General features: G+C 37.1%; 1 protein-coding gene across 3 annotated transcripts in view; it reads right to left on the bottom strand.

The window, feature by feature from the left end:
• The window catches only part of SMAP1 (small ArfGAP 1), a 151,982-nt gene that overhangs the window by 21,997 nt on the left and 105,310 nt on the right, over positions 1-24,675 (bottom strand). For all 3 annotated transcript variants that reach the window (XM_037158696.2, XM_037158699.2, XM_053663998.1), the window contains one exon: positions 7,176-7,266. In XM_037158696.2, the coding sequence (XP_037014591.2) occupies positions 7,176-7,266 (91 nt within the window). The remainder of the gene's footprint in view (positions 1-7,175; positions 7,267-24,675) is intronic.

Raw genomic sequence — 24,675 nt, 5'->3', positions numbered from 1 at the left:
ATAGAGGAAGAAGTGAAGGATATGCAAAGTGAAGTAAAGGAAAATGTACAGGGAACCAACAGTGAAGGGAAGGAAATTGGGAAACAAATCAACAACCTAGAGCAGAAGGAAAAAATAAACATTCAACCAGAAGAGAATGAAGAAATAAGAATTCAAAAAGATGAGGAGAGGCTTAGGAATTTCCAGAACAATTGTAAGCGTTCCAACATCTGAATTATAGGGATGCCAAAACGACAAGAGGAAGAGCAAGAAATAGACAACTTACTTGAAAACATGATGAAGGAGAACTTCCCAAATCTGGCAAAGGAAGTAAGACTTCCAGGAAGTCCAGGAAGCTCAAGAGTGTCCCAAAGAAGTTGCACCCAAGGAAACACATCACAAGACACATCGTGATTAAGTTACCCAAGATGGAAGATAAGGAGAGAATCTTAAAGGCAGCAAGAAGAAAGGAGAGAGGTACCCTACAAAGGAGTGCCCATAAGAATATCAGCTGATTTCTCAAAAGAAACTTTACAGGCAAGAAGGGCCTGGAAAGAAGTATTCAAAAATCATGAAAGGCAAGGACCTACCATCCAAGATTACCCTATCCAACAAAGCAATCATTTAGAATGGAAGGGCAGATAAAGTGTTTCCCAGATAAGGTCAAGTTAAAGGAGTTCATCATCACCAAGCCCTTATATGAAATGTTAAAGGAACTTATCTAAGTAAAAGAAGATAAAAAATACAAACAGTAAAATGACAACAAAATCACAATTATCAAAAACTGAACCTAAAAACAAAAACAAACTAAGCAAACAACTAGAATAGGAACAGAATCACAGAAATGGAGATCACATGCAGGGTTATCAGCAGGTAAAGGGGAGGAGAGAGAATGGGGGGAAAGGTACAGTGATTAAGAAGCATAAATGGCAGGTACAGAATAAACAGGGGGAGGTTAATAACAGTACAAGAAATGGAGAAGCCAAATAACTTACAAGTATGACCCACAGACATGAACTAATGGGAGAAGGGAGGGAATGCCAGTTGGGGCAGGGTGCAGGCTGAGGGGAATAAAGGGGAGGAAAAAGGGACAAGTGTAATAGCATAATCAATAAAATTTATTTTTTTTTCAAAAAAAAAGACACACCAAAAAAAATTCAGTTAACCATGTTGTAAACAGATGTGCTGTCATCCGGGCTTTGCTGCGCCATTTATAGAGCACAGGCAGAACAGAGTTAGCATCATTCTTAATGGCCCTAAAATTTTCAGAATGGTAAGTGAGCAGTGGCTTCACCAGGCTCATTAACCTATATCACTACAGTCAGCCTGTCCTTTGAAGCTTTAAAGTCAAGCACTCACCGACTTCTCTCTAGCTATGAAAGTCTTAGGTGGCATCTTCTTCCAATGTAAGGCTGTTTTGTCTACAATGAAAACATGTTGTTCAGTGTAGCCATCCTTATTCATTGTATCTTAGCTAGATCTTCTGGATGACTTGCTGCAGCTTCTCCATCAGCACTTGCTGCTTTACTTTGCACTTACAGAGATGGCCTTTTCTTAAACCTCATGAACCAACCTCTCCTAGCTTCAAACTCTTCTCTGTAGCTTTCTCACCTCTCACAGTCTTCACAGAACTGAAGAGAGTTAGGGCCTTGCTCTGGATTAGGCTCTGGCTTAAGGGACTGTGGTGGCTGGTTTGATCTATCCAGATCGCTAGAACTTTTTCCATATTGGCAATAAAGCAGTTTCGCTTTCTTGTCACTCATATGTTCCCTGGAGCAGCATAGTAATTTTCCTTCAGGAACTTTTCCTTTGCATTCACAACTTGGCTAACTGGTGCAAATGCCTAGCTTTTGGCCTGTCTTGGCTTTTCACGTGCCTTCTCCACTAAGTTTAATCATTTCTAGCTTTTGATTTAAAGTGAAAGTCATATGACTCTTCCTTTTGTTTGAATACTTAGAGGCCAGTGTAGAGTTATTAGTTGGCCTACTTTCAATATTGTCGTGTCTCGGGGAATTGGGAGGCCCCTGAAGAGTAAGAGATGGGGGTTGGCTGGTCGGTGGAGCAGTCAGAACACACAACATTTATGGATTATGTTTGCCATCTTATATGGGCATGGTTTGTGGAGGCCCACAACAATTACAGTAACATCCAAGACCACTGGTCACAGATCACCATAACAAATACAATAATGAAAAAAATGTAAAAGATTGCCAGAGTGACCAAAATATGAGAGACACGAAGTGAGTAAATGCTGTTAGAAAAATGGTACTAAGGGACTTGCTCGATGCAAGGTTGCCCCAAACATTCAATTTGTTTAACAACAACAAAAAAAGCAATATCTGAGAAAGACAATAAAAAGAGAAGTGCCTGTATACAGTTCAATATTTAGAATAATACATGACATGTTCAGATATGTTAAGCAGAAACTACCCTAGATTAAAGTGAGTAAGCATAAGAACAGACAATTTTATTTACACAGTGAACATGCCCTGAGCTAGCTTTTCATTACCAAAATCATACTTAACTCTTTGTGAGATGCCTTCCAGAGCACTGAGAGGATGTGGTCCTCTCTGAAACCTTCTTTGGCCCACCTAGTCACATTATTTCCCCTGTACGTAACAGAAAGAATGCTGGCCAGAAAGTAAGTCTCCTGGGATGGGCCAGGCTGCTGTGCAGCACACTTGCCGTGCATGGCTGGCAACAGGACAGAAGCCCCACAGGAGGGCTTTCCGCCTCTGATGAAAGACTGAAGTGAAACTTGTAAGGTCATGTTTATGAGTTTACACCAGCAATTTATGAGTTTTTTTTCCAAGACTTACATTTGGAGCATATGCTCACCCTTTAAGATTTTATTCTCAGACAGGGTCTCCTACCAAAAAAAATACTGATTAATTAAAGTATCATTAGTCTGGGAGATGATCCTAACCAATTCCTAAGCAGTCTGTCAGTTTTTAATCACATAAAAACTAAGTAAAATACAACAAAGAATGAGCTAGCCTAATGGAATAAATTCCTAGTCCTAGTATAACTACACAGGTAGAAGACATAAAAATTCCACCCCTATAGGCCCGAGAAGCTTTAAATTCTAACTAATGAAGAACCTATTCAAGTCAAGATGTGCCTGTCTCTGAAGTCTGATTTGAGTCTAGAGCATTCAGGGATTGTTCAGTTTTCTCCTTAGTCAAGAAGGGTCCGGAGCTTTTAGGTTATATCCAAGGCTAGATAGAGGGTAGGTAATAATCAAGTATCTGTCCCCATTTCTGGTATTGGACTGAATAAATAGTATTTCTGCAAGATTTAAACAGAAATTAACACCTAAATATGAAGTAATTCTCACAGGTATAATCAGGAACATAAAGCAGAGGTCAGCAAACTATAGCCTGCTGCCTATTTTTAAAGTTTATTGAAATACAGCCATAATAATTTGTTTATATATTTGTTTAGGTCTACTTACATACAATAGGAGACCTGGATAATCAAAACAGAGACTATATGGTCTGCAAAGCCAAAATATCTGGTCCTTTTCAGAAAAACAATGCTGATCCTGGCTAAAAAGTATATAGAGAGCATTTACGTTTGTCCCTGGGATGGGGAATAGATCAGGAAAGGTGATATGAAGAAAGCGGGTTTAGCTTGAGTCACCAGACTGAAGAAAAGAACATCATCTCACCAAAGACTCCTTTAAAAGGAAGGTCGAATTATAGTTATATGCCTCTTAACAAAGAAAAATGTGTTGTTAGGCGATTTCACTATTGTGCAAACACAGAGTGTATTTACACAAATCTAGGTGGTGTAGCTTACTACTGTAATTGCATGTGGTACACTTTTATATAACTGGCCATGCAGTTGATTTGTTCACACCGCAAACATGCAAGCAATGCACTGCGCTAAGACAGTACCAAGGCTACGAAGTCACTAGGCCATTGAATTTTTTCAGCTCCATTATAATCTTATGGGACTCTATTATAAATATGGTCCATTGTCAACCATAAGGTTGTTATGCAGTACATGACTACACTAAAAAATGACCTTAATTATTACCCTATTATGAGACTATTCAAAGTGAATTAAATTATGTAGGGGTTTTCTCTGTATTCTTCTGAAAATGTTTTAAGTTAATGCCTATTCTGGTCTCACTCATATGGAGATATGCTGTCAATTTTGCATGAGCATAAATCATACTGCTTTCTACTCCAACCATGTTTCCGTTTACAGGGGGAAGCCAGAGTCCCATCAGGGAAAGTGGCATGCTTAAGACCAGAAAAACAGTCTGCTGCCCAAGGTGGTCCCTGATAATCAAACTGATTTAGGAGCACTGTATGTTTTCAGCTGAAAGGGACCTGTGATTCTGTGGTCTCCTAGACTTTCACGAACTTGTCAAATTTCGTATTTATCGCCGCTTTCAAAAATGCCTGAAAATATTTTTTTAAAGAATTTGGGATATTGATAACCAGCATGAGTGAAGAGCTATATGTGTTCTGGGTAAGACACTCCCAGTTTCTTGTGGCTAAAACTCCATCAGCAAGATATCTCTCTTTCTGACCCCATCGCCCACCCCTCCTACCTTTGGAACTCTCCCAGTGTATGATCTAAAACTGTCTGTGACCAGGAATATCCTCTATATATCCTTGACCTCTTCTTCTAACAGTCCCTTCACTTCCATGCCCTAAATGAACCTAGTTCTCCCCTGAGACAATGTTTCCTGAAGTTCTCCCACTGTCGAAAGAGAGCTGTCTCAGAAGACACATAGACCCTGAGCAACAGAAAGAAATGGGAACTGATACGCAAGCCACTTAGATTTTGGAGTTAGTAGGTAGAACGGGCAGCAATAGCTGACTGTCACAGAAACTGATACCAGAAGAGGAGAGTGAGCGAGCTGCCATCGCCAAACCCTGAAGTGGAACTGGCTTTGAGATCAAGAAGGCAAGGAAACATTTATTCCTATAAGAAAGGTAGAAAACATATCAAATGAAGTTCTAGCAGAGATGCCCTAGTTGACCCCATCACGGACCTGAGAGTGAGAGAAATGTTTACTGATGTAAGTCGAGCGCTGGGGAGCTTATTTGCTATGCACCATTATTCCAATAACAGCTGATATCTAAGGCCAGTCGCAATCCATTTGTCTACTAGATCCCATCCCCCTCTTTGCTACAACAATTTTTCTTGTCCTAAATCATCAGATTTGCCTGTTCTACAGGTTTATTCCCGAAGGCAAATATCCTATCATTTCAATTGGTCAGCAAATCCTATTGGCACTATCTTTAAAATATATCCAGAACTGGAATTCTTATAGCCCCCAATGCCAGCGCCTGCTCTAAGCCATCCTCATCTCTCACCTGTACTCTTGTGATAGTTTTCTTACTGGTTTCGCTGATTCTGACCTTCCTCTGCTACAATCTATTCCTAACACTGTAGCTATAATACTTTAAAAACAAAAGTCAGGTGATATACTTCTTTGCTCAAACCCCTTTAATATATCTCCAGAACACTTGGAATAAAAGCCAAAGTCACAATCTGTCTGCCCCTCCTCACCCCTTTGTTCTCTCCACTGTCACCCCCCTTCCCCAGATCATTCCCCTCTAGCCACACTCTCCTCGTTGCCAGTCCCGGCGCTCATGAAGTAAAGCTGCTACCGCAGAGTCTTTCCACTTAGAATGTTCCTTCACCACATTCCCAGATACCTGTAACTTCTCCAGGTCTTTGCTCCAATGATATCTCAGTGAACACCCCTATCCCTAACCCTATTTCAAATTACAGCCACTCATTTTTTCTTTTATCTATAGCACCTACCATATATGATCTATGACATATTTTACTGAACTGTTATTTACTCACTGTCTCCTCAGATAGAATGAAAACTCCAAGAGCTCAGGTATTTTTATTTGCTTTCTTTCATAGCTATCTCCCTAGTTCCTACTCTGGTGCCTGGACACATAAAAGACACTTAACAAATACTTGTTCAATCAGTGAATCGGTCTATAGGAAGAGTCAGGTCTGGTTTATATCTTATATTCCTAAGTTAGTTATAAACTAATAAACCAGGCACCCAGACTGGGAAGAAAATGCTGCAATGAAGACAAAGATGCATATAGTTTCAGTTAGATTTTTTTCTTACTTTTGTAGTCAATCTTTTTTTTTCTCTCACAGCAAAGGAAATAAAATACAGCAATTATGAGGACTAGAATTCAACATAATTATATTTAGAGCCCTGGACTGAAGCTCTATTTTCAAAATTACAGTTTTTAAAATAGAGCTTAGTTTTACCATCATAGGAGATTTTTAACACCAAGGTGTATATTTGACTGTTATACAGCTTCTTAAGAAATGAATAAAATATTCGACTGTAATTCTTCACAGAGAAAACAATTTACTCAGTAAGAACTAAGATCAAGAAAAGCAGTGTATGAAGTTCAACTCTCCCCCTTCAGCTATCTTTCATTCTTTTCCTTCACTCTTTCTCTAAAAACATGTTTAAATTAATTACTGCTGGAAGGCTCAGATATTACTAAAAATAACCATTTACCAAGCTATTTTAGAGAAAAGAGAAGAAAAATGTAAAACGAATCACCAGTATCAGTAGATAAGCAAGGTACAAGCAATTCTCGAATGAAAAAGCCTGTTTACTTACCAAGGAGACAACACACACCTATTGGTGATGAGACTAAACATGACATGAAATTAAAATGAGCTCTATTGTCATCAGGTATAAATGAATCTAGCTAGTAGGTGTAAGTATAAAGCATATTGGTTCAGTTAACTAAAACTAAATTTTCTTTAAACTGGCATATTTTACAATAAGGTTGCCCCAGACTTATTTTGCTAAGAGACACCCCCACCGCCACACAAACACAGACAAAATTAGACAGACAGGGAGAGACAGAGAAAGAGAATGAATCTACTCTTTACATTTTGAACTGTCACAGTCTGCCAAGCCTTTGAAGATTACTTTGATATCTTTTCCTTCCCCAAGGAACTTATTACTTGGCTTTCAGTGAAGACAGTGCTGACAGAGACTAACTGTCTCCCTTATTAAACACTTCCTTTTTTTGTAGGAACTAAGCAAAGTAATCATACCATTTTCAAATTCAGTTAGCAGATATCTTTTAGCATACTGACAATGGAGTCATTATATTAATTTGAAGCAAAGCTTCCAACTGCTCTGTAACTAATGGTGACTGAGGCTTTTCGTTACTTACCGAGTCCTAAAAGATCAACAGTGGGCTCTGCAGGTTTTTTAGGGCTGGTGCTTTTTTTAGGCTCTAATTGCTGATCTTCTTTCTTCTGCAGCTTTAAAGTAAATAAACAGTTTTATTAATTTTTCTTAAGTAAACCAATCAAGACTTTAAAGCCCCAATTGTACATAATTTTGATAGTATAATGAAGCCTTAATCATTTATTATTATATGAAAAACAAGTTAACATGATTATTGAGCTCATAGTGACAAACCTTACATATTAGGACCTCAAAATAGTGAATATATAAATTTAATCCTAATATAATTGTTCTTAACCATTTAATTCATCTATGTGAAATCACACTTCATGAACTGCATTTGGTATTATTTGCTAGCCACTGTTAAGGTGCACCTATTAGCAGTGGGGGGCAGGCCTTGCAGTTTTTAGGAGCACAGTTTACTCCCCTCACCTACACTGCTGACACGTAAGACAACAATGCACCAAGAAAAGCTTAATGTTATTTGATAATGTTTTCCCCAAGTCTACACCATCAGTTACATTTTAAATATAATAGCCTTCTAGTTTTCAGAAGCCCAAGTCACAGTTACACATTTCAAACCATCTCTCTCTTTCTCATACATATGAAAACTGCTGTATAAAAATGATTTTAAAAACCCCATTATCTGTCCAGACCAATGTGGCTCAGTTGGCTGGACATCGCCCCCCCGGAAAGCTAAAGGTCACTGGTTCAGTTCCCCGTCAAGGCACATGCCTAGGCTGCAGGCTCAGTCCCTGGTTTGGGCATTTGTGAGAGGCAGTCCAATCTATGTTTCTCTCCCACATCAATGTTTCCCTCCCTTTCTTTCTCCCTATCCACCCTCTCTAAAAATAAAGTTTAAAATGTTAAATATATATATATATATATATATATATATATATGGTTTTCAACTCAAAAACTTATCTCTCTATAACCAAGAAAATAAAACATTCCTTCACTCATTCCTTTCTCAAACCACTGCTACAAGATAATTTATTCTAAAACTACTTAAAGAATTATTAAGTTAGTTGAGTTCATTTTTAAGCTATACAGATATGTAATTCCTAAAAAAATATCAACCCTTACTTGTTTTTAATCACTACTGTCTCCCTCAGAATTATTTTTTAACCAATTAACCTACCACTGCAGATATCAATTCTTTACTAACCTTCTGAAATACAAAATTATCAACCTGTAGCTACATAATCCATTTCATATTCTTTTCCTTTCCAACCTCTAGTATAGATAAGATTTACCTTGCTCAGCTAAATATTAGAGAAAGTATAGTTTATAATAACAAGGTAAGTAATTCTTTTCAAATTAACACTACAGCTGCTAGACCTTCCTCCCCCCTACACTTTTTTAAAAACTGGACTGGTTGTGTTACTATAAACACTCAAATCTGGAAGATAATGAGAATTAAGTGGCTGTGAGCTTGCCAATTTCAAATAACTCCTGGGCAGGATCCTAACGGCACCATGGGGCAAGTCTCCGTTTGTCACATCCCTGCCTAATACTCTGGATATTAGGATTGAAGTGTCTTATGTTTAGAGGCAACTTAAAATCTAATCAATGATTTAATTTAAAATGAGGAAGCCTGAAAGATGCAAATAAATTTAAATAAACTTGCTACATGTGTTCATTCTTCACATTAACTGAAATTCAGATATTATACACCAATTAAGGATAGAATAACTAAAACTTATTTTATGTCCCTCAAATTGGAATTCTTTTTGATATAGTATTTTACTGAATATTATTCCATGGAAAGAAGCATGGGACAAAAATCAAACTGGTGAAGGAGTCCCTCCTATTTATCTTCTCTAGTCTAAGAATCTAGAATTTCTTAAGCCTAAAAGGATTTCTTTTTAAAAATTCAAATTCTGGTTTGACTTATTTCCCCCACCAAATTGGAATCACCTTTTTAAATACTTGGGAGTATGAAATTACCCATTCTCTGTCTGGAGAAGAAAGCCAAGGCCTCTACCAGTCCTGACTCCCGCCCTCCGAGCTCCTACACACAGAGCAGCTATGTAGACAGGTAGATGTGCAGAACTACTGCAGAGATGACCACACATCTATGTGTCCTAAGAGTTCCTCTTCTTCCTTAGATTTCCATTGCACCATAATTTATAGAGATGTTTATCAACCATTTCATAGGAAACTATGTAATAGAGAACACATATATAGTTGTGCAGGGTAAAGAGAAAACTGAAGGTAGGAATAAGGGAACAGCCTAAACAGAGTTTATCAAACTGCAGGTGTGCCCATCACTGGGTTTTGAAATCTATTTTATAGAATTCAATTCTGGCATTAGAAAATGAAACAGAACACACAATGCACTGCACAAAGTATTAATGATTGGTTTTGCACACTTGTGCATGTGTGAGTGCATGTAAGCTGGACTGGATCATAATGTAAAACAAATTTCTTACCAGAACATAGGTTAAGAAACTCTGCTCTAAAGGAAAGTCTGCTCTTTTGCTCCTACTTACATCAATGGGTCAAACTTACATGAATGAGGAATATCAATGTCCTAAACCTTACCAACTACTCCAAAGAGAGTTGACTAGTCTAGATGGATTTCAACATTTCAGACATGAATGGCCTATAGTTGGTATCTCATAGGTTTTCTCATAAACCAGAAAAAAGCAAAACAGCTGATCACTGTAAGAACTGTCTTATATCCCTTTATTCTCAAATCTCATAAAGGCAGTACTTAAACTGTTCCACACATCAGTGTGTGGAAAGATACTTTTAGAGGTAACTCTTCTGTATAGTACGGCAAGAACTACCTTCCTGTATTAGTGAGAGCTACAAAGACTGAATTCAGGTAATATTCTTCTTTGCTCATAACTGTAAACATAAAAACTGACCTATTTTTATTTTGACACGTATTAAGAGAAAACTCAAGGACAGATACACCAAAGCACCAAACCATGTAAATGAGAAATCTTCCTGAAATTCTTACCAGAATAATACTTAAAATTTTAGAGTTAAATATCCATAAAAGGTATTAATTTTCTATACATTTCTATGAGTGACATTACAGTAACAAGTGAAAATTCTCATTCAAACTTACAACCATTTTTACAGATCTCTTTGTAAAATAAAAATTAAGGTTTTTTTAGTGTTAGATGAGTATATCTAAAAACATAGACTAAAGGATTATGAGTTTCAAAAAAACCTCTAAAACAATCCTTTAATTTGTGCAATCCTCTAAAACAAAGATAAACTAAAAATATCTAGGTATTATGTTTTATCCCATTATAACTTGCACATAAGCTTGGGCATTGTCACCAATAAATTCAGAGACAGAGCCTATTTCAAAAAGGTACTACTTCCAGCTATTAAATCATGTCCATTGCTGCATTTGCCCAATGCTGCCATATTGTAACAGCTGACAAAATTCAGTTTTTAACTGAAGGAAGACTGTGGATAGCCTCAAATACTGGTCTATGCAGAGACAGTAAACTAACAGACCTCCTTTCTTTACCACATTGCATAATTCAACATTTTAAATTATCAAAATCAAACCTCAAGAAGATAAGAAGTTTGGAACAGTTTTGTCCTTATCCCTCCTTAGCAATCACTGTAGCAACAAGGCAATGTGATGGCCTTTAAACAGCCTGGTTTACCGAGAAGGGAGAAGCCGCACCCTAAAGTTACCCTGAAAACTGTCTCATGGCCACTCTAAAGGCTACTTAGTTTCTACAACAAAACATATTTGTTGCTCTCTTTATTTATGTATATAAAGAATTTATATATACACCTCCAGATTAATACCAGAGAACTATAAATAGATTCCCCAAATGAGTGGCAGTTAAGCAAACGGGTATGTATCAGATTACTCCTTCCTGAAAAGTTTTTCTAAAATGAAAAAAATCTCTTGCTGGCCTATATGGCTCAGTCAGTTGGATCAGCCTGTAGACCAAAAGGACAAGTGTTTGATTCCCAGTCAGGGCACATACCCAGGCTGCAGGTTTAATCCCAAGATGGGGAGTATACAGGCAACCCATAAATGTTTATCTCTCATAGCTCCTCTCCCTCTCTCTCTCCCCCTCCCCCTCTCCCAACAGTGAAAAAATGCCCTTGGGTGAGGATAAAAATTTTTTTTAATTAAATGAAAAAACATACCTGATTTCTAACAAGGCTTGCCTGTAACACTATAAGATAAATGTTAAACAAAAATATTCATACACAAACTATAATTTATAGCAATAATTTCAACCAGTATGCCATAGCACTCTGGTGTGCTGCAAGAATGTTTAAAACATGCAATACCTGACAACTTAGTCACAGGCACTGACCTCTTTTCCCCTTCACGGTGTTCGACCCGCTTCCCGTGGGCCACATGTAGCCCAGGATGGCTGTGAATGTGGCCCAACACCAAATCGTAAATTTACTTAAAACCTTTTCTTTGCTCATCAGTTTTTGTTAGTGTTTGTGTATTTAATGTGTGGCCCAAAACAACTATCCTCCTTCCAGTTAGGCCCAGACATACTAAAAGGTTGGACACTCCTGCTAGACTCTCAAATTAAAAATGACAACAACCAACACAACAATAGCCGTCTGGTGTGAATGAATCAAAATTATACCTATATTTTGTCAGATCAGCAAAATATATTTTTTGGCGTGCCACAGAATTTTAGTAATTAGTTTATGTGTACCATGAGATAAAAAGGGCTGAAAATTGCTGATTTATACCTTTGTTCAAAACCAGGGATTTCTGGATAAGATGGAGGCATAGGTACATACACTTTGACTCCTCACACAACCAAAGAAGGACAACAAATTTAAAAACAAAACATAACCAGAACTGCCAAAAAATCGAACTGTATAGGAGTCCGACAACCAAGGAGTTAAAGAAGAAACATTCATCCAGACCTGTAGGAGGGGCAGAGTCAGGCAGCTGGGGCAGAGAGGACTCGTGGCAAGGCAGCGGCTGGTGGAGCAGGAGGTCTCACATTTGTGAAGAGATAAACTGGGAGGAACAACTGGGGAGTGACACAGACCACACAACCCAGGGTGCCAGTGCAGGGAAATAAAGCCTCAAAACCTCTGACTCTAAAAACCTGTGGGGATTTTGACAGCAAGATAAACTCTAAGCTTTCCAAGAGTGTTTGTTGGAGAGACCCACAGGGTCCTAGAATATACACAAACCCACCTACCCAGGAATCAGTACCAGAATAACCCAATTTGCTTGTGGGTAGTGAGGAAAATAATTGAAAACCCGGCCAAGAGCCGAGCAAGTAGCACTGTTCTTTCTCTTGGACCCCCTCCTTCACATACAGTGTCACAATGTAATGACGTGGGTTGGCTAACCCTGGCAAATACCTAAGTCCCTTACCATGTACCATGCCCATGGAGACCAAAAATATGGCTTGAATGAAAGAACAGATCAAAGACCCAAAAATAGAACACAGCAATGAAAAGATAGCCAACCTATCAGATACTGAGTTAAAACACTGGTAATCAGGATGCTCACAGAAATGGTTGAGTATGGTTGCAAAATAGAGGGAGAAGTGAAGGCTATGAAAAGTGAAATAAAGGAAAAAGTACAGGGAACCAACCGTGATGGGAAGGAAACTGGGACTCAAATCAACTATTTGGAGCAGAAGGAAGAAATAAACACTCAACCGGAAGAGAATGAAGAAAGAAGAATTCAAAAAAATGAGGAGGTTTAGGAACCTCTGGAACAACTATGAACATTCCAACATCTCAATCACAGGGGTGCCAAAAGAAGAGGAGAGCAAAAAACTAAAAACTTATTTGAACAAATGATGAAGAAAAACTTCCCCAATCTGGCAAAGGAAATAGACTTACTTCTAGGAAGTCAAGGAAGCCCAGAGTTCCAGAGAAATTGGACCCAAGGAGGAAAACACCAAGACACATCATAATTAAGTTATGATGAAAGATAAAGAGAGAATCTTAAAAGCAGCAAGAGATAAGGAGACAGTTACCTACAAAGCAGTTTCCATGAGACTATCAGCTGATTTCTCAAAAGAAAACTTTCAGGCAAGAAGGGGACTGAAAGGAATATTTGAAGTCATGAAAGGTAAGGAACTACATCCAAGATTACGCTATCCAACAAAACTATCATTTAGACTGGAAAAGCAGGTAAAGTGCTTCCCAGATAAGGTCAAGTTAATGGATTCATCATCTCCAAGCCCTTATTATATGAAATGTTAAAGGAACTTATCTAAGTAAAAGAAGATGATCAAAAATATGATCAGTAAAATGATGACAAACTCACAACTATTAACAACTGAACATAAAACAAAAACAGACTAAGCAAACAACTGAACAGGAACAGAATCACAGAAATGAATACCACATGGAGGGTTATTAGCAGGAAGGGGGAGGAGGGCGAGGAGGGAGAGTGGTGGAAAAGGTACAGGGAATAAAAAGCATAAATGTTATGTACAAAATAGAGGGAAGTTAAGAATAGTGTGGAAAATGGATAAACGAAAGAACTTATAATGTACAATCCATGGACATAAACTGAGGTAGGGAATGCTTGTGGGAGGCAGGGTGCAGGGCGGATGGGAATAAAGGGGAGAAAAATAGGGAACTGTAATAGTTATCAATAAATCATATCACTAAATTAATAAAGTATATTTAAAATTTTAATAAAATTAAATAAATAAATAAAATTTATACCAAGGGTACCCAATCCCAAGGCCACGGACTGGTACCGGTCCACAGTCTGTTAGGAACTGGGCTGCAAGTGAAGCTGGCCTGATGCCTGAGCTCCACCTCCTGTCCCCCAACACCCTCACCCCCATCTTCCATGAAACCAGTCCCTGGTGCCAAAGAAGTTGGGGACCCCACTGTACTATAGCATACATGTTCTGTTGTATGTTGCAAATAATAATAAGATAAAATTATTTAAGGTATCCAAAATATAGCTATGATGTAATAATAAGTAAAAAGTATCTTAAAGTCAAGTTTTAGAAAACGTAAGAAAAAATGCTATTATCGATAGGTAGGATTTGGCAGCACCAATATAATTAAAGTGTGGTAACACTGTAACAAAAAAGAATGCCTTTAATGGTATCATTAGTAGACTGGATGTGACTGAGGAAAGAATCTCTGAGCTTAAGAATAGGGTAATAGAAATTTCCAAAATGGAAAAACAAAAAGACTGAAAAAAATAAAAAGAAAGAAAAACAGAACGTCTAAGTGGGACAACTACAAAAGGTGTTAACATACGAGTGTTGGGAATAATGGAAGACTAACAAAAGATGAAATATCTGAAGCTATAATGGCTGAGAAGTTTTCCAAATTAATGCCGGACACCAAATCAAAGGTGCTCAAAGCTGAGAACTAAGCAGGATAAATACTAAAAACAAAACAAAACAAAAAAACCCTATACCTAGTCATATCATTTTTAAACTACAGAAAATAAAGAAAAAAATTCCTGAAAGAAGCGAAAGCAGGAAAAAAACCTACAGTGGAACAAAATATATAAGAAATTATATTTAACTTCTTAGAAACTTATATAAGCAAGAAGCATTATAAGTTTCTTCTTAGAAACTTATATAAGCATTTCAAATATTTAAAATTGTTAAAAAAAAAAACCCCACAAACATAGTATTCGGTGTTCTGTGAAATTATCCTTCAAAAGTGACAGAGAAATAAAGACTTACTCGGGCTAATAAAAATGTGAGCGAATTTGTTGTAGATTTGCCTTGCAAGAAATGTTAAAAGAAGTTCTTCAGAGTGAAGGAAAATGACACAGGTCAGAAACTCAGAACAAAATAAACAAAGTATAAAAGCAGAAAATTATAAACATTAGAGACTTTAACATTACTACTTATAATTTAACTTTCTTCTCTTTTTCTCTACTATGCTCAGAAGCTGATGGTTTTGTCATCGTATTATCAGGTACTAGGACCAAACCACAGCGTTAGCAAACATATTTGTGTAGTACAATGTAATTGCAGTGTGTTTGATCAGACACCTTACAGTGTCTCAAGATTTCTTTTATGGTCAGGTTAGGAACTCTCTAGAAATCATAGCAACTTATTACTAGCTCACAAGAAGCCTAGTAGAGAATTTTATCCTTTCACTGTTTGCTTTAAGATGATACATTAAGTCTATAGTGGAAACAGAAGTTCAGTGTCAGAAACCACTCAATTCTCAACCACAAAGGATGCTTTCCCTAAAGCTCTTGGTTTTTAATAAAGTAAAATATCTAAAAATGAAATAACATCACTGTTAGTAAAGAACTAATACTTCATAGCTACTTTATTTCAGATGTTATTTTATGGTTATGAGATACCATTTGATACTCAGTAGGTATAAATTGAAAGTATTCTAATAACACCATAATGAATCCACCCAAAGATGTAATTTAATGTTACCACAATCAAAATAACCACAATAACAACTTCTGTGTATAAAGTTCACATGCAGTAAACCATGTTTTTATTTTCTACTTTTATTATTTAATGATCATCTAAGATTCACATTGGCATACTGAGAATCTGAAGACTATGCTCTCTGAGTTAAACGTGCTGTACTGTTACTGCAGTTACTACCTACTAACACTATGGCCTATACTATAAACATTACTATTGTTAACCTCCCCGCCTGGGCCACCTCCTTCCAACCCCAAACCCAAAACTCTTCTTCTCCTCAGAATGGAAACTCTTTCTTTGGAACTTAAATGTGGCTACTTCAGGAAAATACCATGCTATTTTTCAACACTTTACTTCCAGCTTTATATCTTCTTTTTAAACTAGGGAATGATAGGTAACTTCAAGCTCCTATCTCCTAGTTCTGCCATAAAAGTACAGGGCTCTCACTTAGTGATGCCAGATAAGGAGAAACATGAGGAAAAACTTTCAAAACAACTGGACACATTATCAAAGTTATCAGCTATTTTACCAACAACCAATAGATTGCCCTGTATGAAAAATTACTGTTACTGTTCAAGTTCCAAAGTCAGAGAAAAATAAATGAAAACCACAAAGTATTTCCTGCGGGTTTTGGTTAAGCACAAAAAGCCAACTGATAAAGAAGACTGCATCCATCATCGGACATGCACACTCACTGCTTGTTCCAGCGGCAGCGTTACTGACAGAAGACAACTGCTAAAAACAAGTTATTGCTGGCAGAGATTCAGGTCAGGAGCTGTGGGGATTTGACTCATGACACACTTAGACTATATAATCACACTCAGCTCCCATTTCTTCCTCTGAAGAATAAGGGGTTGGACTACACTGCTTACATCCTTACCAACTCTAACATACTAAGAGAATGCAAATAAAACCTCATGTGGGCCCTAAATATCTCCCCTCTATAAAAATGCCCGTGTGTGTATGGGTACTGCTGGGCTCCGTCTATGGCTAGTGTGTACATTTCCATACAATCTATTGGTTACTGCGTCAGAACCTTAAGTGCAAGAAAACACCTTTCTAAATGGCAAAGCCTGTAGACATTTCAAGATATTAACTAATAGATGTAGTAATAATTCATCCCCCAGGACATTTTCCTATAATATCAAAATATTACTTTTTAAAATATCTTCTATATTTTGGCTAAATACTTCCAAGTATTATAAAAGCAGTTTTATGTCTTTTCCTTATGTAAAAAAAAAAAAAAACCCTAAAGTAGATTATTAAAAGTATCAGCTGGAGGAGAAAAAAAAGAAACCTGAACACTAAGCTATATGCCCCACTGCAGGCTCAGTGGTTATGTGACTTGTTTTAACCCTTTTAAGGATTATTCAACACCTCTCCCCTCGGTCCATTCAAGAATCACTCTATAAAGTGAACTGACAGTGAGCTGTGTGCGTTACAGATGACGTAAACAGCCAAGAACTGAACTTTTCTTTCAGTCTTTTTTAAAGCAATATAAAACGGCATTTATTTATTTATGTGGGTGCTTCCATTGTTTGTTTATGTTTTGTGGTTGTTCAAGTACAGTTGTCTCCATTTCCTCCCTACCACCCCCCCACACCCCGGCCATCCCCACCTCCCACCCTTGATCCTACCCCATCTTGGTCTTAAGAAGCAAATAGCCTTCAGCAGTTCCCTTCACTCCTCTAAATTTTTGTAGGTCTTCATGTTCAACTTTCCCAACAGCACAATATAAAGAGGACCATTTTTGCCAAAAATCATGTTACACGAGGATTGCTTACTCCATTGATAGTCTTTTTATTCAGTAACTAATCCTCTACATGTTCAGTCCTATTCTAGGCACTGATATTCTACCATGGCATTTGAGGGAAGTGGAGAGGAGGTGGAGAGGAGAGAAAAAGACAAAAAAACAATCCAAATGATCACAAATAAATCAGCAGTGTTAAGTGACACAGGATACGTTTAAAAAGGATGTTGTAATCAAGAATGACCAGGTGCTAGCTACCTTGTATTCAGTGTTCAGGGTAGGCCTCTCTCTGAGGTGCTATTTAAATTAAAGCCTGAATGACAAGAAGAAGACCCCCCCGGGAAGATGGGGAAAAGCACCTTAGGCAGAGTAAACAGTGCAAAGATCTTGAGGTCATAATGAGTCTGATTTATTTTGGGAACACCAAAAAGGGGTGACTGGAGCGCAATAAACAAGAGAGAGTGGAAAGAGATAAAGTCAGAAATATAGACAGCAGCGTAAGACTTCACCATACAAGGCTTTAAAATAAAAGGCGTAAAGTTGTCATTCTAAGTGCAATGGTAAGTTACTGGATAGTGTCAAACATAATCTGAATTGCTTTTAAAAAGACAAATTAGGGAAATGGGGAAAATGTTTAGGAGGCTATTGCAGAGGCCCTGGAAAGAGATACTGGTGGTTTGATCTACAATGGTAACATCTGACGAAGAAAAGTATAGTTACTAGGGTATTTACTTATGGAAGTGATGTGTCAGACTTGCTGAGGGAAAGAAAGAAAGTTAAAAAATCTTAGTTAAGATTTTTGCCTTAACCAACTCAGTGAGCTGACTAGTGATGTGGTTTCTTGAGATGGAGGAGGCAGCAGACAGAGAAAGATACAGAATTCTGTCTTGGCCATTTTCAGTTTAAGACATCTGTAACATGGAGATGACAAGAAGCTGCTGAATACACAGGTCTAGAGTTCTGAGGCTCGGTCAAGTTTAGAGATATAGATTTAGGAGCCATCACCAAGTTCTGGATAATTAAAGCTACAAAACTAGTTGAGGGCATTTAGGCAGAGACAATACAAAAGAAGGGAGCTCAGCACTGAACTGGGGACTATATTTTGTGTCTTGCAGAGGAAATGAAGTCAACAAAGGATACTGAGAAGGAAAAGGCAATGAAGTTAGAATAAAACTAGAAGAATGGCTTTCCTAACCAGTGTGGCTCAATTAGCTGAGCAGCATCATCCTGCAAAGCAAAAGGACGTTGGTTCTGTTCCGTCAGGCACATGCCTGGGTTGCAGGCTCAGTCCCCAGTCGGGGCACATACCAGAAGCAACCGACTGATGTTTCTCTATCACACTGAGGTTTCTCTCCTTTTCTTCCTCCCTCCCTTCCCCTTTCTCTGGTTCACAAAAACCACGACAAGAAAGAGCTTAAAGAAAAAGGGAGTTGCCATCTGGAAAATTGATGAGAAGGTAAGAACAGAAAAATCTACTGAATTTGGTAACACAGAGATAACTGGTGACCTTGATTTGAGGAGTTTCAGGAGAAAGTGGCAAACAGAAAGTGGAGTAGAATGCAAGGAGAAGAAAACCTTAATAAGAAAATGTACACAATGACCAAAGATGATCCTTTCGAAAAGGGTAGTAGCTAGAGGTGATAATAACTGGAGGCATAAGATATGGTTGAAAGAAAAAAAACTGAGAAAGCAAGGGAGAGAAGTAAATGAAGAATGAAGTTGTGAGGTAAGACACCCAGAGCCCAGCTGGAGCAGCTGGCAGAGCACCTGACCATTTCATCAAGAGAAAAGGCAGGGCAGAGGTGCAGGTTGTTTTGGTGGTGGAAAAGTAAGGGAGTTCCTGTAGGACTGCAATTTTCTCAAATATGAAGCAAAAATATTACTAAAATGAGGCATGTAGTATGTTTATAGAGAGAAGGGAAAGCAATAAATAACTCTTTGGAAAAATAAATATTAAACATACTAGGAAAAACGGAGAGTGTAAATCAGGACTGCAAGGCAACACTCAGTAACCATTTGAGATTTGCAGCTATGAACTGGAAGTAAGACCAGTCAGCAGACAGTTTCTGCTTAAACGACGGCATGGAACAGGGCAGTAATTGGATTGAATCGGTACCTGCCAGATGGTGGAAGAACCACTGAGGGAAAACAGGGTAGTCACAAGGAAGTGAGCAGAAGGAGACTGTGGAATTCCATTCAGCAGGCCTATTTAAATCACTCTATTTTGAGGCACAGAGATCACATCAGCAATTTTCTTTTGATAACTGCTTAACTCTATCAAATCCTCATTTGACAGTGGCACAGCATGTAATTAGAGCAGTTTTCCACCATTATCTACTTAAAATCTTTTCATATTATGATGACTCAACTGAAGTGACTACATAGTAAACTTTTTCAGTAAGGACTTTCCTACATACGATGACTAGTATGCATGTTAAAACATCATGAAAGAATGCATGAAAATATCACTGAAACATCAGTTAACTTTAAACCAGATGAACCAGGAAACAAAATATACATACATCGGGGAATACCACTTTCTCCTTTCCTCTCTTCAAGTAATACTTGAGGGATTACCATGGGCCAAGAACAGTGAATGACTAAGGTTAAGGGACTTATACAAGGAAGCCTCACATTCCTGCCTGCAGGGTCTGACTAGTTTTTAGGGAATAAAGGACAGAGGGAGGGCTTAAGAAGAGAACATAGGCAACAGACCAAACGCTTCCTCTTCTCTTCTGTTCTTCACCTTTCTCCCAGACTATAAGCTCCTACAGGAAACATTTTTTCTGATGGCATCTTTAAGACCCTGACGTCAGAATAAGACTCATCACATAAAAGGTGCTCAATAAGTATACACTGAAAATACAACATCTGTGCAAAGAAACAGAAGATTGATGGTCCTGGAGAAAGCGAGTGCAGATGGGGCCAAAACACCTTTGTTCCTAGATGCTCTCAGAAATGAACTATATCAAGTAGGCAGCTCCTAACCTGTCAGGTTGCCAGAGGAAAGCAAGCAGACAGTATCAAGATCAGGTTCCCAAGAAAAAATCACAATGAATTCACTTGATTAGACTAGAACTCTAAAGGTCAGGAATTTCTGGCAGATTTGTTTACTGCAGTATCCCAAGAGTGTATCACAGTGTCTGTCATATATCAGGTACTTGTTATACATTTGTTGAACAATTTGGGTGTGTCTTCAGGATTAGGCAGACAAGTGACCAATCCAATATGCTCATAAACTATGAATTTAAATTACCATTTAAAAAATAAATTTTAATCATAAACACTGAGATCTTTCTGGTCCTAAAGTCTATATTCTTTCCTACTACACCATGTTGCCATTATTTGGCATAGATGGTATGCTGAGTCACTCTTGAAACACTTACAGTAGAAAACTTGTCCCAAATATATAAACAGCTTGTTACTTTCCAATGGGTATTAGTTGTTTATTATTACATAGCAGACAGTTATAAGAAAATAACGCAGACCCCACCAGTGGCTTCCTTTTTAGAAAGACATATTATGGCAATTATGAGATGTGTGACCCTGGGTAGAATGTCACTCTTCAAGTCTTCTGTTTTTCCTCTGTAAGACAACTATACTATCTATGGTTTTGTGAGAATTAATTAGCGCACATAAAATGCTTAGCACAATGCATGGCACTTAGCAGAAATTTATTTAACCCTTGACCTTTCTTCCTTCTTTCTTTCTCTACTTTTAGCTATAATAGCCACACAGCAAGAGGCCACAGAGCATACTGGTTAGAAGCATACATTTTGAAGGTAGAACATTCCAATTCAAGTCTTGGCTTGGCTACCAAAAACCTGTGTGACTATGAATAAATTAGCAAACTCGTGTCTTGGGTTCTCATCAGTAAATGAAGATAACAGTATCGACCTCATGGAACTGTTGTGAAGACTACGAAATAATATATCTATAAAGGGTTTAGAACAATTTCCGTCATAAGTTAAACATCAAGTAAGCACTTACTATTTCTCTTCCCTTCAATGACGCCTCAAATCTAATTGCTGACCCTTCCACCTTGACTGCAACATTCTTAAGCACAGGCTTTAACTTGGTAAAACTACATTTCATCACAGCATTTACCAAGAAAATATTTTCCTTATTTTCTATTGAAGGAAATATCTAATCAACTGTGAGGGACTGTAAAGTTTGCATTCTTACTGAACAAAAGTATTCCCTTCTTTTATTAAATAGAAATGAAAGCTTTGCACATAAAATATTGTATTTCTTTCCTTTTTATTGCCTCACTTGCAATAAAGCTTTAAATGATCACAAAAACATTTAGAAATTCCCTGAAGGAAAAAAAATGTTGCAATTTACTACAAGCCTATAATATAACCTGAACTACGGTTTTCTGCCACAACTTACACACTCTGTCACTACAGTTACTTTAAGAATGGACAAGTATTAAAAAGCTGTTACAATTTCAGGTGGTTCCTTTCTCTTTTAGGGTTGAGGGCCTTTTGGTATACAGTTATTTCACTAGCAAAGTACAGTTACTATCATCTTATTATTTCTATAAGATAATAACACTTATTTTAGCTACTCAATTCTTTCTTTTTTAACGTAGGTAAAACAGAAGAAAACAAACCTTCTTGCCAGAAAGAACTTTAATGTAGTAGTCACAATTATTTCAAGCTAATTATTTACTTATTTAAAGATAAATTTTCAAATGCTAAGATATTCTTTTTTTTTTTTTTTTAATCCTTGCCCAATCCTTTTTTTTTTTTTAATCCTAGATACAGTCATTGATTCTAAAGACAGGAAGAGAGAGAGACACATTAATGTCAGAGAGAAACACTGGCTGGTTACACGCTGTACAGGTCCCCAGGTGGGACCAAATCTGCAACCTATAGAGTTATGTACCGCACCTGGGGATTGAACCCCCAACCTGTTGCAGAGGACCACACTCCAACCACCTGAGCCACACTGGCTAGGACTTGCCAGAATTTTCTGTATATTTAATTAGCACCAATTAATAAACATACTAGTTTCTATACCCACCAGATTCTTTTTTAAATGACAATACCAAGTTTTTGTGAAAATGCAAAGCAACTGTAACTACCATATAATATTGAAGAAAATGTAAACTGGTAAAATCACTTTGGAAAACTCTTTGGCAGGAAAACTAAAGCTGGGCATACATATTCCCTGTGACACAGCATTTGTACCGTTAGGTACATACCCAATAACCTACGTGAATGTGTTCATCAAAAGACATGTACAACAATGTTCGCAGCAGCTTTATTCATCAAAGCCCTAAGCCAAAAACTACTTGGGTCAACCAGCAGAATGGAAAAACCAAGTACAGCACATGTAAACAGCAGTCATACTTAACAATAAGAAAAGAACACCCAAAACATGGGTGACACAATGATTAGCAAAAGAAACCAGATGTAGAAATAGTAGGCACTGTATTTCACTTATATAAAATTAAAAGCAGATAAAATGTGTCTATGCTGACAGAAATCTAAACAGTGGTTATCTGTGGGAGAGTGTTGAACAAGACAACCAACACAGTGAGAGGTGCTAGTAATGTTTTAAATAGTGATCTGTGCGTTGGTTATACAAGTATATAAATTTGCAAAAATTCATTGAGCTATAAATTTAAAATCTGTATGTTACAATTTAATAGAAAGGTTAATATTGAAAGAACTAACTTCTAAACTAAAATCTCTGTGAAGTTAGAAAATATCACTTTCAGATAAATACATGCTCAAATATACTAATTACAAAAGTTTTAAAAACTGCCATTCTTTTTAAAAAATAAAACATCTTGAAAAGAGGACATCCCAAAAGCAATTTCAAGTGCTACCTAAAGTGACATTTTATAACACTGGTTTTACTGAGAAAAAGGATAGTCAAACTTCATACTCTTAAAAGACTAAACCCAGAAACTATTGACTGATAACTCCCTTGAACTACAATTAATTTTATTGATTAGCTCACTCATATGTGATAGTTTAGCCTATTTAAAGGAAAGAGTTTAAAGATTTAAATGCTCATTTAATAATTCTTCCACTGTGGTGAAAAGTTGGCTTCCAAATAATGCCTATTTATAAGAAAGGAAAGTAACTCATTCTGTATAGTTAAGTGAAAACAAATAAAAAAAAATATCTACTAGATTGTCCTAGACAAAAATTCCACTGTCTAAAAATTACTTTTAATAATACATAAAATTTTCACAGTTTTTCTCTAGTCTCTGTACTAAGACATACCATAGCCATCACCACCAAATCAGTTTTCTTCTCCCTTTCTCCTCTTTACGAAGCTCATAACATCAATTTAGACTGTTTTCTTACATTTCACTGTATAGAAAAGTGATAATGAAAATCTATGAACAATATCTCTACACAAATATCTCATACCTCAAATATAAGAGATATATCAAATAGATATGTCAAATATCTCTTATATTTGACAAATTTCTATTTGGTGTGTATTTTAGCTCAAGTTTATTTAACCAAAGAAAGACATTCCTTAGTTTTTTGTTCCCACTTATATGGTAGCCAATACGGCCCCAGAACTCATCCTTAATCACACCCTTTCTGTTCAAACACATGACAAAGTATTAAGTGAGAAAAACCGTGTAAGATTAGTCAGGCTCAGAATTGAGGTAAACATTTTCCTGGAGCAGAAATCAAACAGAAAGGCAAAGCAGAGAGTGAAACTAAAGTCACTGCCCCACACAGACATATGCGCAAGAAAAACAGAGTAATAGGAGATTCTGAATCTAGTGTACTATTTGAAATTAGGGGCAAACAGAAGTTTTTCCACAATGATCTTCTTCAGTACCATATGATTTCACTCATATGTGGAATCTAACGAACACAGAGAACTAACAAAAAGAATGGGGACAGACTCATAGATGGAGAGCAGGATAACAGCTGTGGTGGGAGGTCAGGAGGTGGAGGGATTTAGCAAAAACGAAAAAGGACTCATGGACATGGACAACGGGGTAGTGATTTGAGGGAGGGGGAGTGGGTTGTAAGAGGACTAAATGGTAACGAAAAGAAATACAATAAAGATTAAATAAAAAACAAAAAACAAAATGATCTTAAGGCATGTTACTGCCAATTCGGCAGAATGTTCCTTTCTTATTAGAAGTTTAGATTTAAATAACAATATATGTGGTGCCCTATTTCAAAATCTTAAAAAATATCAACATTGTTCCTATGTGGCTTAGACATATTCTGTTCCAATAAAAACTGTACCAAAGGATAATAATCCCTTTAGTGGTCCATCTAATCCTCAGCTTATCAGAATAAACAGTTCTCACCATTAACCATATGTGTCTAAGTAACCCTTTTCATTCATGTTTTAAGTAATTTTATGTCTACTTT

This window comes from Artibeus jamaicensis, unplaced genomic scaffold, assembly GCF_021234435.1.
Source record: "Artibeus jamaicensis isolate MK-2021 breed Jamaican fruit bat unplaced genomic scaffold, CSHL_Jam_final contig_1127, whole genome shotgun sequence".
Lineage (NCBI taxonomy): Eukaryota > Metazoa > Chordata > Mammalia > Chiroptera > Phyllostomidae > Artibeus > Artibeus jamaicensis.
This window is presented reverse-complemented; position numbering and strand designations above follow the sequence as displayed.